Here is a 15058-nt window from a genome sequence, read left to right on the forward strand (position 1 = left end):
ATGGTGGACATGCTGATGCTGCTCGTCGGGGAGGCAATGGCGCCTCTCCTCACCCGCCTCTACTACAACTCCGGCGGCAACAGCCTATGGATGGTCACGCTCGCGCAGTCCGCCGGAGCGCCGCTGCTGGTCATCCCCTTCCTCCTCACGCCGCGGGCCGCCGCCGTCGGGGAGCCTCGGCCGGCGCCGGCGGCATCCAAGATGGTCGCCATCTGCGTGGCCCTCGGGCTCGTCGTCGGCTGCGACAACCTCATGTACTCGTACGCCATGCTGTACCTGCCGGTGTCCACGTTCTCGCTCCTCGCCGCGACGCAGCTGGCGTTCAACGCGGTCACGTCGCGCCTCATCAACGCGCAGCGGTTCACGCCGCTCGTCGTCAACTCCGTCGTCGTGCTCACCTTCTCCGCCGCGCTGCTCGGCGTCGACGACCCCTCCTCCTCCGTCGGCGGCGGCGCCGGCGGCGACGCCGTTCAGCGTGGCAAGCACGCCGCCGGCGTCGTCCTCACCCTGTCCGCGTCCGCCGTCTACGCGCTCATCCTGTCCCTGTTCGAGGCCACCTTCGACAAGGTGATCGGAGCAGCGACGCCGCGGTGGGTGCTCAAGATGCAGATCTCCACGAACGCGGTGGCCGCGACGGTGTCGGCGACGGCGCTGTTCGCGTCGGGGGAGTGGAGGACGATCGGCGGCGAGATGGCGGCGTTCAAGGGCGGGAAGGCGGCGTACGCGGCGACCGTGGTGGGGGTCGCCGTGGGGTGGCAGGCGGCGACGCTGGGCGCCGTGAGGCTGATCGCGAGGGTGTCGTCGCTGTTCGCGAACGTGACGGGCACCCTGGCGCTGCCGATGGTGCCGGTGCTGGCGGTGGCGCTGTTCGGGGACAAGATGACGGGCACCAAGGTGGTAGCCATGCTCATGGCCGTGTGGGGGTTTCTCTCGTACGTGTACCAGCACTACCTCGACGGCCGGCGAGCGGCGGCGCGAGAGGGGAGGGTGCATGCGGCGGCTGGCTGTGGCATCTGCACAGATCAAATGAATTATTCTTAGAGTATGTCTGGGGGAGCTTCTAGCAATTGCAGCTTCTCCTAGAATTTTCAGCTGTCATAAACTTTCCAAACAGTTCAGCTTTTGGTCCAAATTCTGACAAGTTGTGATTGTAGAATCCAAAAAATGAACTGAAAGCCAGAAACTGGAAAACCTAGATTCTCAAAAGCTGACTACCAGCTAGCTGTCTATCACAATTTTAAGCTCCCCAACAAGCCAATATTTTTCACACAACTTCTGAGAAACTATAGTTGTAGAATCCAGAAAATGAACTAGAAGTTAGAAGCTGGGATTCTCACAAGCTAACTTCTCACCCGCTGCTTCTCGTAATCTTATTTTGGTCCTGAATCCTAATAAATGTAAAAACTTGCATTCATTTTGCACCCCTAAATATAAAAATGGAGTCACTGGCAAACTACCCTCAAGATAAGATTTTTTTTTTTAAGAAAGATTACCGGTGCCCTCAAGATTCAGATTCCATCACCATTTCAGCTGTTCAAGTTGATATCAGCGTAATCGGCTGGTCCGTAGGGTACCAACCAATCTGCCAGCAACCACTTCTTCCTCCGTCGTTGAACCCCCATGTCTTGGCACAGCCGATCACTGCACAGCACGCTCACCGGCCCAATGCAAGATCGACGGAAACGGCCGGGGGAATACCGTTTCATGTACTTGTCCCATTCATCTATGTCCTCCTCCATCTCCTTTACGCTTGGCAATCTGAAGCTTCCATGGAGGAAATGTGCCAGCCACTTGGACAGTAGCTCGGACACGCAGAGGTTCGACCAGCTTTCAGCGTAGCCGATGATCGCCAGCTGTGGGATCCTAGGATGGATGCATTGCCTGACAAAACACAACCACAAATCATCAGTTACCATAATCACATTGCATATATATGCATTCAGAAGAAGAATGTAATGACATATTTATAGACCTGCGTATGCATTCAGAAGAAGAATGTAATGAAAGATTTATAGACCTGAAGTGTGGAACTATGCTGGAAGGTGGGCCGGCCACGATTTCTCTGAACAATGGCGATTTGAACATCTCCCTGATCTTCTGGTCGCCATTGAACCCTGTAGCGAAGATCACCACGTCGCTCTTTATGGTCTCTGAAGACGAGTCGCCTTCCACGACCAGGCCTTCCTTGCAGAAGCTGAATCTCTTCGATTTCTTCAGAACGATGCTTCCTTCCTCCACCTTGTCGTAGAACTTGTCCGGTAGCTTCATCACAGAGCATGAGCACATGGCCTCCATGAAATCCTCGTCCGGCACCATGCCGTGCTTCTCCATGGGCAGAGCCCATTTGTAGTAGCTCTCAACAAACTTGGCGAAGAGCCATCTCTGAATAACAGGACACAACAAAAAAACAAATATGACGAGAGATGTCCTAATCTGACAGCATGATATAACTAGCAGTAGAACAAAAGGATTAATGTGTGCCATGGTATGCTTAATCATTACTCCCTCCATTTCATATTACACGGACATTTTGACTTTTCTCTAAAATCAATTTTTTAAAAGTTCAAATTTATATAAAAAAACTGTAACAAAACCGTAGCATTTTCAACACAAAATTGAAACTAATTTGGTGTTATATATTTTTTGCAATTTTGTTTTATAAACTTGGTCAAACTTAAAATAAATTGCGTTAGGAAAGAAAAGTCAAAATGTCTTATAATATTTTTATTAAAACGATCTGCACTGGACATTACGAAGTTTTATATTGACATAGCATGAAAAAGAAATTACAAGATGAAATGGAGGAAGTAAATACCAGTGGTGATAAGAGGATGGCTAGAAAGCTAAGGATCAAGCCATCCCCAGGCTTGTGAAGCAAGATCTGGGACAAACGGTTGATGTAGAACACCGGAACCGGGACGCCCCAAGCGTACAAGTCCGGCACGATCCATCGCTTCGTGCGTAGCACTATCGTGCACGGATGCGACGCCCCTGCATATACAAACACACGCGTAAAACACAAGGTCATTTTCGCTCTCGATCATGGAAGCAGAAATTGCGAAAGCTGGCCGGCTAGCTTGATGGATCGTCGATCGAGAGCTTAGCACCATTGGCGTCTGCGCACTCGGCGGCGATGTCGACGGCGGATTTCTGGTAGCCGACGACGGCGACGCGCTTGCCCTTGACGAGCTGAGCCGCCTTCGCGGCGCCCATGTTGGAGTAGTCCATGGAGTGGATCGCCGTGCCGGCGAACGCCTCTGGCCCTTTGTCCGGTGGAAATCTCGGCATGTTGGGGAAGCCGCTGAACCGTCCGATGCACAGCACCACGAAATCCGCGACGTGCAGCTGAAGCACAATGATAATCTTTAGCTTATTATGGATGGATTAATGCAACATTAACCGGCACTATTATTAACACGATGTTTCATACTAAAAATATATTAATCACTTGCAGCTACTCCCTTCAATTTTATATTATACTCCCTCCGGCTGATAATACTTGTCGTTTTAGACAATGATGAGGTCAAACTTTAGAATATTTAATTATAAATCATTTTTAAAATATTTGTCTTTCAAATATAGTGACTACATATATAAATTAGTCTTAAAAAGTACTATATTTGTTACACTTTTATACATATTATAATAAAAAATAATAGTCAAAGTTGTTTTTTTAGAGACCGTGCCATTGTTCAAAACGATAAGTATTATCAACCCGAGAGAGTAGGTCATTTTGATTTTTTTTCTTGGTCAAACTTATTTAAGTTTGATAAAATTTATTGAAAAATATAGTAAACTGTTAACACAAAACAAACATATATCATTAAAGTATATTTAATGAAACTAATTTGGTATTTTAGATGTTACTAAATTTTTCTATAGATTTAGTCAAATTTTAAAAATTGACTAAAAAAATAAAGTGACTTGAGTACATAATATGAAACCGAGTAGGAGTAGTTATTTGTGCTTGCCTCAATGTTGTGGCCGCTCTGCACAGTGAGCCGCCACTCGCCGCGGCCGGTGCCGAACGCCTCGCCATTGCCGGCCCAGTGCTCCCAGGCCATGACCTCCTCCTCCCCGCCGGCGGCGGCGTACTCCATGCCGGCGACGCGGCAGCCGAAGCGGACGCACTCCAGCACGCCGAAGCGCTCCGCGTACGAGCGCAGGTAGGCCGTCACCTGGTCGTGGTCCGGGTACAGGTCGGTGACGCCCGGCGGCCACGGGAAGTCGGAGTACTCGAAGTAGGGGCGCGGCGTCTGGAGCCGCGTGGAGGCGATGGTGCGCGCCCACACGCCGCCGACGGCGCCGGCCCCGTCGGCCTCGAAGACGACGGGCCGGAAGCCGCGCTCCAGCGCGTGCTTGCACGCGGCGAGGCCGCTCACGCCGGCGCCGACGATGGCCACCCTCTTCTTGATCTTCTCCATTCGAGATCGATCGCCCCGGAGCTAAAGCTTACAAGTGTAATGAGACGGTACACTGTCGATCTGCTTGGGGTTTTTGGCTGAATTTATCAGCATTTAGTAGTGGCTACACCGCTGCAGTGATGCGGGCCTAAGTTCATGTGACATCAAACCACAGTTAATTCGAGAGCAGAGAGTACGGAGAATTCAATACTAGTACTGTACTACTCGTTGTTTCGTTGGTTTGCCCGGTGAAAACATCGGCGGCACGGCAGCGATCCGATCCGTGTCCGTGTCGCATCTGGCCAGGATGCCCAGTTTGAGGAGAAGTAGGAATCGGAGAAGCCTGCTTAAATACTACTCCCTCCGTATCATAATAGATGACGTTTTTGACTTTTTATTTGTAACGTTTGACCATTCGCTTTATTTAAAAAATTAGTGCAAATAGAAAAAAAAGATAAGTCATATGTAAAGTACTTTTGATAATAAAGCAAATGACAAACAAAATAAATAATAATTTTAAAATTTTTTGAATAAGATGAATGATCAAACATTGATAAACAAAAACTCAAAAAGACAAGTAATATGGAACGGAGGTAGTACTAGTAGCATGTTGATTGGGATAACTTGATCGGATATTGGAGAAGGCAGGGACAACGACTACGACGACGAGCAACATCATCTTCGCAGCCATGGCTGATCAACAAAATCTTATGTCATCGCCAAAGCGTCTCAAGACCAAGGAGGAGAAGGTGCAGGAGCAGATGATGACAGTGCGCAAGGGGCTCGTCATCGGAACAGTGGCTATGTTGTGCGTGGGAGTTGTTTCCGTGCTTTTGGTAATAAGACACACGAGAATACTAGATAAGATAGTGTTTTCCGGGATGGCAGTGTTCTGCTTCGTGTGCGCTGCTACCGCGATGGGTTGCTATCTTCTTGACGGTCCCATGTACTTTCACAGTATCGACAACGCTGGATCTGTACTCCATGAGCCACCCCAGCTGCCCCCGCAGATGGATCTGTGCTAGCTTGCAGTAGATCATCAAAGCTAACTCAGCTAACCAATAATTGAGTAACAAATTCGATGATCGAAGCACTTGTTTTGATGGTTCAAACTCTACTAATTTGATATGACCAAGAGTTTTTTCTTTGTTTCAATGAAATAGTATACTCCATATATCTCATTTTAAGTGCAGTTACGGGTTTCCATATTCAACATTTGACCATCCATCTTACTTGAAATATTTTTATGATTAGTATTTCTTTTGTTATTAAATGATAAAACATAAATAGTACTTTATCCGTGACTTATTTTTAGTTTTTTTATAATTTTTAAATAAGATGGACAGTCAAACATTGGACACAAAAACCTACAATTATACTTAAAATGGGACGGAAAAAGTATAACATAAGACGTTCTGACTTATTTTTAAAGTTATTTTTTTAAGTATGATCATATTTGTATCAAAATGTAATATATAGAACTTGGCTGAGATGATGGTCTATGAGTCCCTTCCAAGTTGTCCCAAAAACAGCCCAATCGAACACTGTTTGCCCCCTCAAACTGACACTTTACTAACTGCTGCACAATATGTAATTTCAGTAACTCGAGCTGACAAACCACCACTCAAATCCGGTGCTCTACTCAACCAATCTCCATCCAAACTGACCAGATTGAAGTGCTCAAAGTAAGGAACAAACTCACCAAGTTTGGTGCCAATCCTGGAACGACGGGACACGCAGCATGGCCTTCGCCTCTCTCCCAGTGGGCGAACGAGTGGATGGACACGCCGACCACGGCACCAGCAGCAATGAGCAAGAGGAAGGCGAGGCGCCAGCCAGGAATTCCCAAGAACGAGGTGGGCGCCATGAGAAGGCCAAGAGAAGTGCGACCCACGGCGCCGAACTTGCCCGCCCCCATGAGCCACCCGAACACCACGCCCCTGCTCGTGCCATCGACGGAGTTGGCGACGAAGGTGTAGACGGTAGATCGCTGGATCTGCAACGCCAGCCTGAGTGCCCGACAATGTTCAACGCCGCGAACTTATTTGAGATGCTCATCCTCCTCTACAATGGGGAACTTGATCTAAAGAGATTGAACTTTGGTGTGATATCTTTGATTCCCAAGAAAAGTGACCCTTCTGACATTAGACACTTCAGACCTATATGCGTGCTGAATGACAAATTTAAATTCATTAGTAAAGTAGTTACCAATAGATTCACAGAGGTGGCCAACTCCGTGATCTCACCCGCACAGACAGCTTTCATTCCAGGAAGGTTTATTTTGGAAGGATGTGTGATTGTTCATGAGGTGCTACATGAGTTAAAACTTAGGAGGGATAAAGGGATCATTTGGAAACTAGATTTTGAGAAAGCGTATGATAGAGTGTCCTGGAATTTCCTCTTTGAAGTCATGGAGAGGAAGGGTTTCCCAGATAGATGGCTGAAATGGGTGGAAGCTTGTGTCACTGGGGGTAAAGTGTGTGTCAACATAAATGGGGAGAGAAGTAATTTTTTTAGAACGTATAGGGGTGTGAGACAGGGGGATCCCCTCTCTCCATTGCTGTTTAATATGGTTAGTGATGCTCTGGCAGTTATGCTTGACAAAGCTAAAGGTAATGGTGTTTTGACTGGTTTAGTCCCTGAAATTTTTCCTGGGGGTATCACTCACCTACAATATGCTGATGATACTGTGGTGTTTATTCCTTTTGATGAAAATCAAATCCTAGCAACTAAATTTATCCTATACTGTTTTGAGGATACGGCTGGTATGAAAATCAATTACCATAAAAGCGAGGTGTTCACTGTGGGGTTGGAAAAAGAGGAAACAGATAGAGTTGCTCAGATGTTGAACTGCCCTGTAGGTGCTTTTCCCATGAAATACCTGGGCCTTCCAATTAGCCCAGAAAAAATTCTTAACCATGATTTTGATTTTTTGGGACAGAAATTGGAAAAGAGATTGGGAACTTAGGAAACAAATACACTTTCACATGCTGGTAGAGCTGTCCAAATTAATGCTTGCTTATCATCCATCCTCTCCTATGCAATGGGCTTCTACCAATTACCGGAAGGTATACATAAGAGGTTTGACTCTATTAGAGGGAGGTATTACTGGGCTGGAAATAAAAAAAAGAGGGAAATACCATATGGTGAAGTGGGATGACATAGCTTTTCCTAAGGATTTTGGTGGGCTAGGATTCACTGAAACTAGGAAGATGAATGCTGCCTTAATTGCTAAATGGATCATGAAACTGGAATCTGAGGACCATAGCCCATGTATAGAGTTGCTGAGGAGGAAGTATTTACAGAATAGTGGGGTGTTTCAAGTTACTCTAGGGGATTGCTCTCAATTTTGGAAGGGGGTTCTCAATTCCAGAAAATGGTTCATGTTGGGGGCTGAGTGGAAGTTAGGTAGAGGTGACCATATTTCTTTCTGGCATGATTTTTGGGTTGGGTCATGTCCTCTGACAGTGAGATTTTATAGGATCTTTGAGATCAGTAACTAACAAGACATTCTGGTTAGAGTGGTGTTAAAGGAAGGATATAACTGCTTATCCTTTAGAAGATCTTTTGGTCCAGATGAAGTAGAGGAGTGGAATGAGTTGAAAACTGTTATTTTAAATACTAAGTTGGAAGATAGGCAAGATCTGCTCTGTTGGGGGTCTCAATTCAAACAAGAGTTTTACTACGAAATCTATGTATAGAGCTATGTGTTTCAGAGGGATTGTTGATAAGGAGATGGAGAAAATTTGGAAAGCGCCATGTCCAATGAAAATCAAACATTTCTTATGGCTGGCTCATAGAGATCGTATTCAATATGCTGAACAATTGCAAAAGAAAGGATGGGGAGGGGAGATGTTAATTGTAGCCTGTGTGGAGATTTTGAGTCTACTAATCACATCCTTTTTGTATGCCCTATGGCTCGCTTTGTGTGATGTTGGTGTAGAGATGTTCTGAACTAGCCTTACCCTCCTAAAAATCTTGATGAGTTTTTTCTCTTATGCAACCATAGCTCTGCATTTATTAATGATAGATTACATATTATGTTGCTAGCTGCCATTTGCTGGTGTTTGTGGCTGACAAGAAACAACATGGTTTTCAGAAAAACTCTACTTTACTCACCACTAACTTTGCCGTTTCAAATTATTTCTTTGTTGTTGCAGTGGAGGAAACTCTGTCGTGCTGAGGAAGAAGGGAAACTGGAACAATTTGCTGAAAAGATGAAGGAGCTGACCTCTAATATGAAACCGAGAAGAACTGGAGTAGGCTGAATTAGTTTTTCTGTTGATTTCCCTTTTAAGTTGTGCTATCCTCCTTCCCAGGCCGGGGTGTGGCCATCTGAACTTGTACTACATTGTAAGCTGGTTTCCTCAGCGCTACCACTTTGGCTTTCAGTAAAAAGCTAGGTCCCTAAGGACCTTTTGTCTAAAAAAAGAATGTTCAACGCCGCGCTCACCGCCATCTGCATCGCACGCACCATATATGCAAAAACATGTCGACCATGGAGGAGCACGGCAAGGTCCACCGCTTCTTGGTGTGCTGTTGCTCCGGCACCGGCAACAGGGCACACGTGCTTGCGCTGGATTTTCCTGACCATGCAAGAAACTGAGTGACCTTGCAGGGCCACGTTGTACGGCGCCGCCGACCGGCCTCCTGTCATGCCCACGCTCCTTGCCGTGACGGAGAGATGGGGAATTAAGAAAATGAGAGGACGAAAGAAAGAAGATCGAAAATATAACTGCGATGGTATAGTTTCAATTTTATAAAAATTTAAATGGCATGGATAAGAATAGATAAATTATATTAGTATTTATTTGAATAGACATATTTGCAATGGCATGAATCAAATTAACCCACGATAATAAGGGTGTGCAAAGTTTATTCACGTGACTTACGTGGGTTAGGGACGACTGCACAGAGGAGGATTCAGGGCATATTTGAATCAGTACCAATTTGTGCCATTGCCACTATTTTGATAGCTTCAAATAGTATTTGGATTGTGACCAATTTTTATCTAGCTTGTAATAAATCTACTCTATTAAATTTAGTACCAATGTTTTTTTTTTGAGAATTTAGTACCAATATTTTTGGTAAGGTTTCAAACCAAATCAGCCCTCGGTGCCTTGTCGGTGTACGTGTTGAGCCCACCGGCATGCAGGAAACTACCCTCGTGCGCTTCCTGTGTATCGCAGTATCGCATCGCACGCTCGCAGCTGTCGCTTGGTTTGAAGCGCACCAAGGCCTTTTTTTGCGGCATCACCACTTCACCAGGATCAGTAGGCCCACTTCTGCTGCTATCCCATGAGCCCGGTTAGCGGCCTGTAATTGTGGGCCGGGCCTTTCCTAGGCTTTTGCGTTGGGCCTTGCTCACGCGTACGCGTGTAGTACCCTGGGCTCATGGCACAGCCGGGATGTATAACTAACGATAACGATTTTGATCTATTGTTTTGCAGGGTCATAACAGGATCACGCACGGCCAAAACAGAAGCTCGATCTCTCCATCTCCGTCTCCGTCTCCGTCTCCGTCTCGGTACGCAATTCTCTCTACTTATTTGTATTTACTGAAACTTTGGAGATTCATCGTGAGGTAGCCAGCTATCTAATTGCAGCATATCGTTGTTCCCAGATCGATCATCGATCATATATATATCTTGGCGTCTGGATTTGGGACTATAGGAGAGAGAGAGAGGAGATTTTGGGGTTATATATATATTTTCGATGGGTGAAGCCAATGGGACGACGACGACGACGACGACGACCAACGACGATCACCAACAAGATGGCATGATGCCGTCGTCGTCGAAGCCTCGGAATAACACCACGACGGATGCGGATGCGGATGCGGCTGATGATGCCGAGAGAGCGTACATCGGCAAGATTTCCGCCCCGCTAATAGCGATCGTGATAGGCTTCGGAGTTATGTTCTTGTTCTTGGCCAAGTCGGAAACAGTGCGTCGAGACAAGACCATCTTGTTCGGGTATTCCGCGGCGGCTTTCGTGATCTCGATTTTTGGGGTCTGCCATATTCTAGATTATGGTCGTCTCTGGTTCCGCAGGAGAAACGCCGCCAACAACAACACTAGGGTTCATCCGTCGGTGTCGTCCCAGTTGCCACCGCAGATGGATATGTGCTAGCTAGTTACGTACGTACGTGCATGCAGCAGATCATGATCGATCGATTATGAGCTAACCGCAATTGAGTTGCATGATTCGATCATGTCCTATTAGATCATATATATAAGCTCTCTATGGCCGTATAATTTTTCTATTATATTTTGGCAATTTATATTCCTGTAGTATTAATTCAAGTAATGTCTTTTTTTTTTCCTATCGTATTGAGGACTATATGGGAAACTATAAATTTTATATTTTTCTCCTACTACCTACCAACCACCAGGCGGGTGCCCCTATTGCGCGATTGCGGCCAGCGATCGGGAGAAGGACCCACTTGCGTCGCCAGCGATCGGGAGAAGGACCCACTTGCCTCCACGCGCTTTTCTTCTTGCATCCGTCTTCCTTTCTTCTCCCTTCTTCTTTTTCTACTACAGTACACCACACAATTTTTTTAAAAAAAATAAAAGTTAGAAAAATTTATGTATAGAAATACTATATATAAAAAAATTTAAATTTAAATTTAAATTTGAATCGGGTATGTAAACTTTTGACTTATAAACTTTGGGTCTATAAACTTTAGGTGTATAAACTTTAGATGTACATAAATATTATATATAGACAATATTTGAATTCAAATTCAAATTTGAATCGGGTATGTAAACTTTTGACTTATAAACTTTGGATCTATAAACTTTAGATGTATAAACTTTAGATGTATAGAAATACTATATATAGAAAATATTTGAATTCAAATTCAAATTTGATTCAGATATAATTCAAATTCAAATTTGAAATGGGTATATAAACTTTTGACTTATAAACTTTAGATCTATAAACTTTAGGTCTATAAACTTTAGGTGTATAAACTTTAGATGTATAGAAATACTATATATAAAAAAAATTTGAATTCAAATTAAAATTTGAATCGGATATATAAACTTTTGACTTATAAACTTTTGGTCTCTAAACTTTAGATGTGTAAACTTGAGGTGTATAAACTTTAATGTATAAATTTACTAAAATAGGAAAGTAATGCGGTGCCAAAAAAGGAAACCAGGTGGAGGGGTGGAGGGAGGGAGGGGGGAGGGGATCGATCGCTGATCCATCCCCACGGCGATCGATCGCCAAACAGGATTTCCGCCACCAAGCGCCCTTCCCCTCCTCTCTCCGTCGACATCAGTGCAAACTCACCACTCTACTCACGGCCGTCTGATGCGAGTGGCCACCACCACCTCTCCCCTCTCGCCTCGAGGGGCGGCGTGGCCGACCGGCGAGCTCCGGTCAACGCGGTCGGCGAGCTTCGGCTGGCGGCGGATTGGGAGGCGGCGTGGTCGGCGAGCTCTGACCGGCGTGGCCGAAGAGCTCCGGGCTGCACGGATCGGGGGGGGGGAGACGTAGCCAGCGAGCTCTGGTCGGCGCGGATAGGGAGGAGGCGCCACTAGTGAGGGCCGCGGTGGAGTTGCCTCGGCGCCGACGCGGTGGATCCCGACAGTGGTGCTCCTAGGTCGCCGGTAGGCCCCTCTTCTCTCCCGCTGCGCAGCCTTCTTGCCACTGCTCCTCTCGTTCTCCCTTCCGTCACCCTTGCACGAGTTATTGGCATGAGAGGAGAGCACGGGTGGGGAATACGCGAAACCACGGAGGGACGAGGCGACGACCTCTACAACGCAGCGTTCCACCTTTCTCCCTGCGTCGCACGCCCTCGATGGAGGTGAAGTATGTGTGTCCAATTTTGGATCAGCGTGCTTCATTTGGCTCCGCGAGTGACCAAAATGGAGGCAAATATTTTGTATTGGGCGCTTGGGCCGAACAACGCACTGTGAATAGCCTGATGGTATTTTTCAAAACGTATATATTTATAATGGTAGAGATCTAATTAACCAAAAATATATATAGCCCTTGTAGTTTAGGCAGGACGGAGTGAGTATTGATCTCTCCACCGTAATTTTTTTATACGCATATACCTTCTTCACTCCATACATTTTATTTATTCAAGTAAATTTTGTTAACTTTTACCAATTCCATGCACGAATATTTATTATATGCTAACTTAATGAAATGCATCTTTTATTTGCAAATAAAAGAAGAAACATGCTCAACTATATTTATCAAAGAAAAAACAAAACACATGACCCAAAAATAAAATGGACTTATCAATCCTTCGCTAAAAAACTTAAGGCGCATGCATGAGGTTCTATTAGGACAAGAATTGAACTAACAACTACTCTATCAAAAAATATATTTTTATGACACATATTTGATATTATTATATATATTCGTATTCAAACTTGTGATTATGTTTTTAACATAAAAGTGAGATGCTAATAGAGATGCCTGGTGGATCCGTGCGACGACTGACTGCTCACTGCTCCAATCCCCTAGCGCGAGCGCATAGCATGCATGCACGCTCTTGTTTGCAGATCGAAACGGTCGTGTGTGTTTCGTCGGTGCCTCTAACTGCAAAAATCATGATGGTTATATACATATTTATCTCGTTCCAACACCGGATCCTCTAACGGATTTATGCATCTACGTTCATTTTTCATCTCACGGGCAAGCAAGCAGAAGTTCAGATGCGATTTGTACGTCTTCGCCTCGTCAGGTCCAACAATTTGACTTGGGTCAGCCCAGTCGACCCGGAGGGGACAACCGGACAAGCTTCTCTGCACTTCTTTCGTTTGTTTGGAAATCAACATTCTAGTACTTCCTGGGAGCATGGAGAAGAACTATAGTTCCATGTGTGTATATATATACTAGAAAAATGCCCGTGCGTTGCAATGGGTAAAGAAATTATAATGATAATATACGTTTTTCATGCATAATCATGTCAATGACAATGTTTCTATTTTAATGAGCGGCTTGTTTTTTTATAAACAGTTTTTTTCCTTGCGCGATTTTCTCAAGGGTTAATTGGATCCATGCCATTACAAATATGACATATTAGAAAAATACCATTACAATTCACGTATTTGGTTCCATGCCACTCCCGTCACTCTTCCATCCTCCTCTTTCACGTCGTCACCCTCCCCGTCAATCTGTCACGTGCGCGCGCGGGGAGAAGGCGAGCTAGCGCCGGCGCCGGCGAACAGCGAGAGAACGAGGTGGCGCCGGCGAGCGGCGAGGACGAGGCGGTGCTGGAGGACGGGGAGAACGCGAGGCAGTGCCGGCAAGCGGCGAGGACGAGGCGAGCGGACTACGGCGGCGAACTGAGAAATGCTCCGGCGGCATTGGAAATCGACAGGACGACAGCGCGTCGGGTTCCTCCGGCCTTCGGGCTACCAAGGAGAGAAGAGGAATGAATTATAAATGCTATAGGGAAGCTACATGTGTGAGGAATCATAGCCTAGCTCACTGGAAAAAGAAGAATCGACGAAGATGGCCGGCGGTCGGACTTGAGGAAGAAAGGCTCGATCTCCTCAACGACAACGCCTCAGCTCGATTCCTTCGGTGGGCTTGCTACTGGGATGATGGCAACGCTTGTGGCGCAGTGGCTCGACCGGAGATGGCTTGGTGCAGCGGGAACGACAGTGGCCGATGGCGACGCCGGCGAGCGGCGAGAGGACGAGGAGAAGGCGAGGCGCCGACGAGTGGCGAGAGGGACAAGGCGGCGTCGGCGAGCGGCGAGGACGAGGCGGCGCATCCCCCTCCGCGCCCGTCTTCGCCGGCGGCGGCTGCTCCTGCTCCCCGCGCGCGCCGTGTCGCCGTTGCCGCTGAATACCGCCGCCGCTGCTGCTCCTCCTGCTTCCCGCGTGCACCGTGTCGCCGCCGCCGCCGCCGCCGCTCCTCCCGCTCCCCATGCACGCCGGAGTGCTGTTGTCTCCGCCACCATCGCCGGGTTTCGCTGCTGCTGCTGCTCGATGTGAGTTATCTGCTAGTGACGCCGGCGTGAGGATGACGACGTGAGGGAGGAGGATGGAAGCAGTGACGGGAGTGGCATGGTTCAAATTTTCAAAATTTCCAGTGGCATGGTTCCAAATACGTGAATTGTAATGGTATTTTTCTAATATGCCATATTTGTAATGGTATGGATCCAATTAACCCTTTTCTCAAACCATTTTTTAGAAATGGCGCATTTCTTTTAAAAGATTTTTTCCTAGCATGTTTTTTTGCTTTTCTTTACTGACGAAGAAAACCATATTTTTCTCTTTTTTGCTTTTCTTTTCTCGTGTGTTTTTTTTCATGTTTTCTCGCACGTTGTTTTTGCTTGTTTTTTTCGAATGTTTTTTTTGTTTTTTTCCAATACATGAGAATATATGACGAAATAAAGCCATGTAGTAGATGGCAAAAAATGATGGACCCTATCCGACTCAAGCGTCTATCAATTTAGCTTTTTCCTGACAATTTTTTCAGAACGATTTGTTTTTTAATAGATGGTGTTTTTTTTTCTTGCGTGGTTTTTTAAAACCATTTTTTTAGAAATGGCACGTTTTTTTGACAGTTTTTTCCTCGCATGTTTTTTTAAAATATTTTACCAACGATGGAAATAATTGTTCTCGTGCGTTTTTTTATTTATTGAAGATGGAAAACCTTTTTAGCGTGTTTTTTTG

General features: G+C 46.0%; 2 protein-coding genes and 1 long non-coding RNA gene across 4 annotated transcripts; 1 reads left to right on the plus strand and 2 right to left on the minus strand.

Moving 5' to 3' along the window:
• On the plus strand, positions 1-1224 carry LOC107275755 (probable purine permease 11). Its single transcript, XM_015755758.3, has one exon. The coding sequence runs from the start codon at positions 1-3 to the stop codon at positions 1039-1041; it is 1041 nt and encodes a 346-aa protein (XP_015611244.3). The 3' UTR covers positions 1042-1224.
• LOC4347776 (probable flavin-containing monooxygenase 1) lies at positions 864-4510 on the minus strand. 2 transcript variants are annotated; one of them, XM_015755949.3, is made up of 6 exons: positions 3972-4507; positions 3108-3345; positions 2816-2991; positions 2018-2382; positions 1494-1881; positions 864-1013 (listed from the first exon to the last, which is right to left on the minus strand). In XM_015755949.3, the coding sequence occupies exons 1-5, from the start codon at positions 4422-4424 to the stop codon at positions 1527-1529; spliced, it is 1587 nt and encodes a 528-aa protein (XP_015611435.1). In that variant the 5' UTR covers positions 4425-4507; the 3' UTR covers positions 864-1013; positions 1494-1526. The 2 variants fall into 2 exon arrangements, with proteins under 2 accessions (XP_015611435.1, XP_066160002.1); XM_066303905.1 differs by lacking the exon at positions 864-1013 and having other exon boundaries at positions 1101-1881; positions 3972-4510.
• Positions 4511-13405: 8895 nt separating this feature from the next.
• LOC107278898 (uncharacterized) lies at positions 13406-14398 on the minus strand. The gene is made up of 2 exons (XR_001539816.3): positions 13864-14398; positions 13406-13786 (listed from the first exon to the last, which is right to left on the minus strand). It is a non-coding gene; the product is annotated as an uncharacterized lncRNA (long non-coding RNA).
• Positions 14399-15058: the final 660 nt, after the last annotated feature.

This window comes from Oryza sativa, chromosome 9, assembly GCF_034140825.1.
Source record: "Oryza sativa Japonica Group chromosome 9, ASM3414082v1".
Classification (NCBI taxonomy): domain Eukaryota; kingdom Viridiplantae; phylum Streptophyta; class Magnoliopsida; order Poales; family Poaceae; genus Oryza; species Oryza sativa.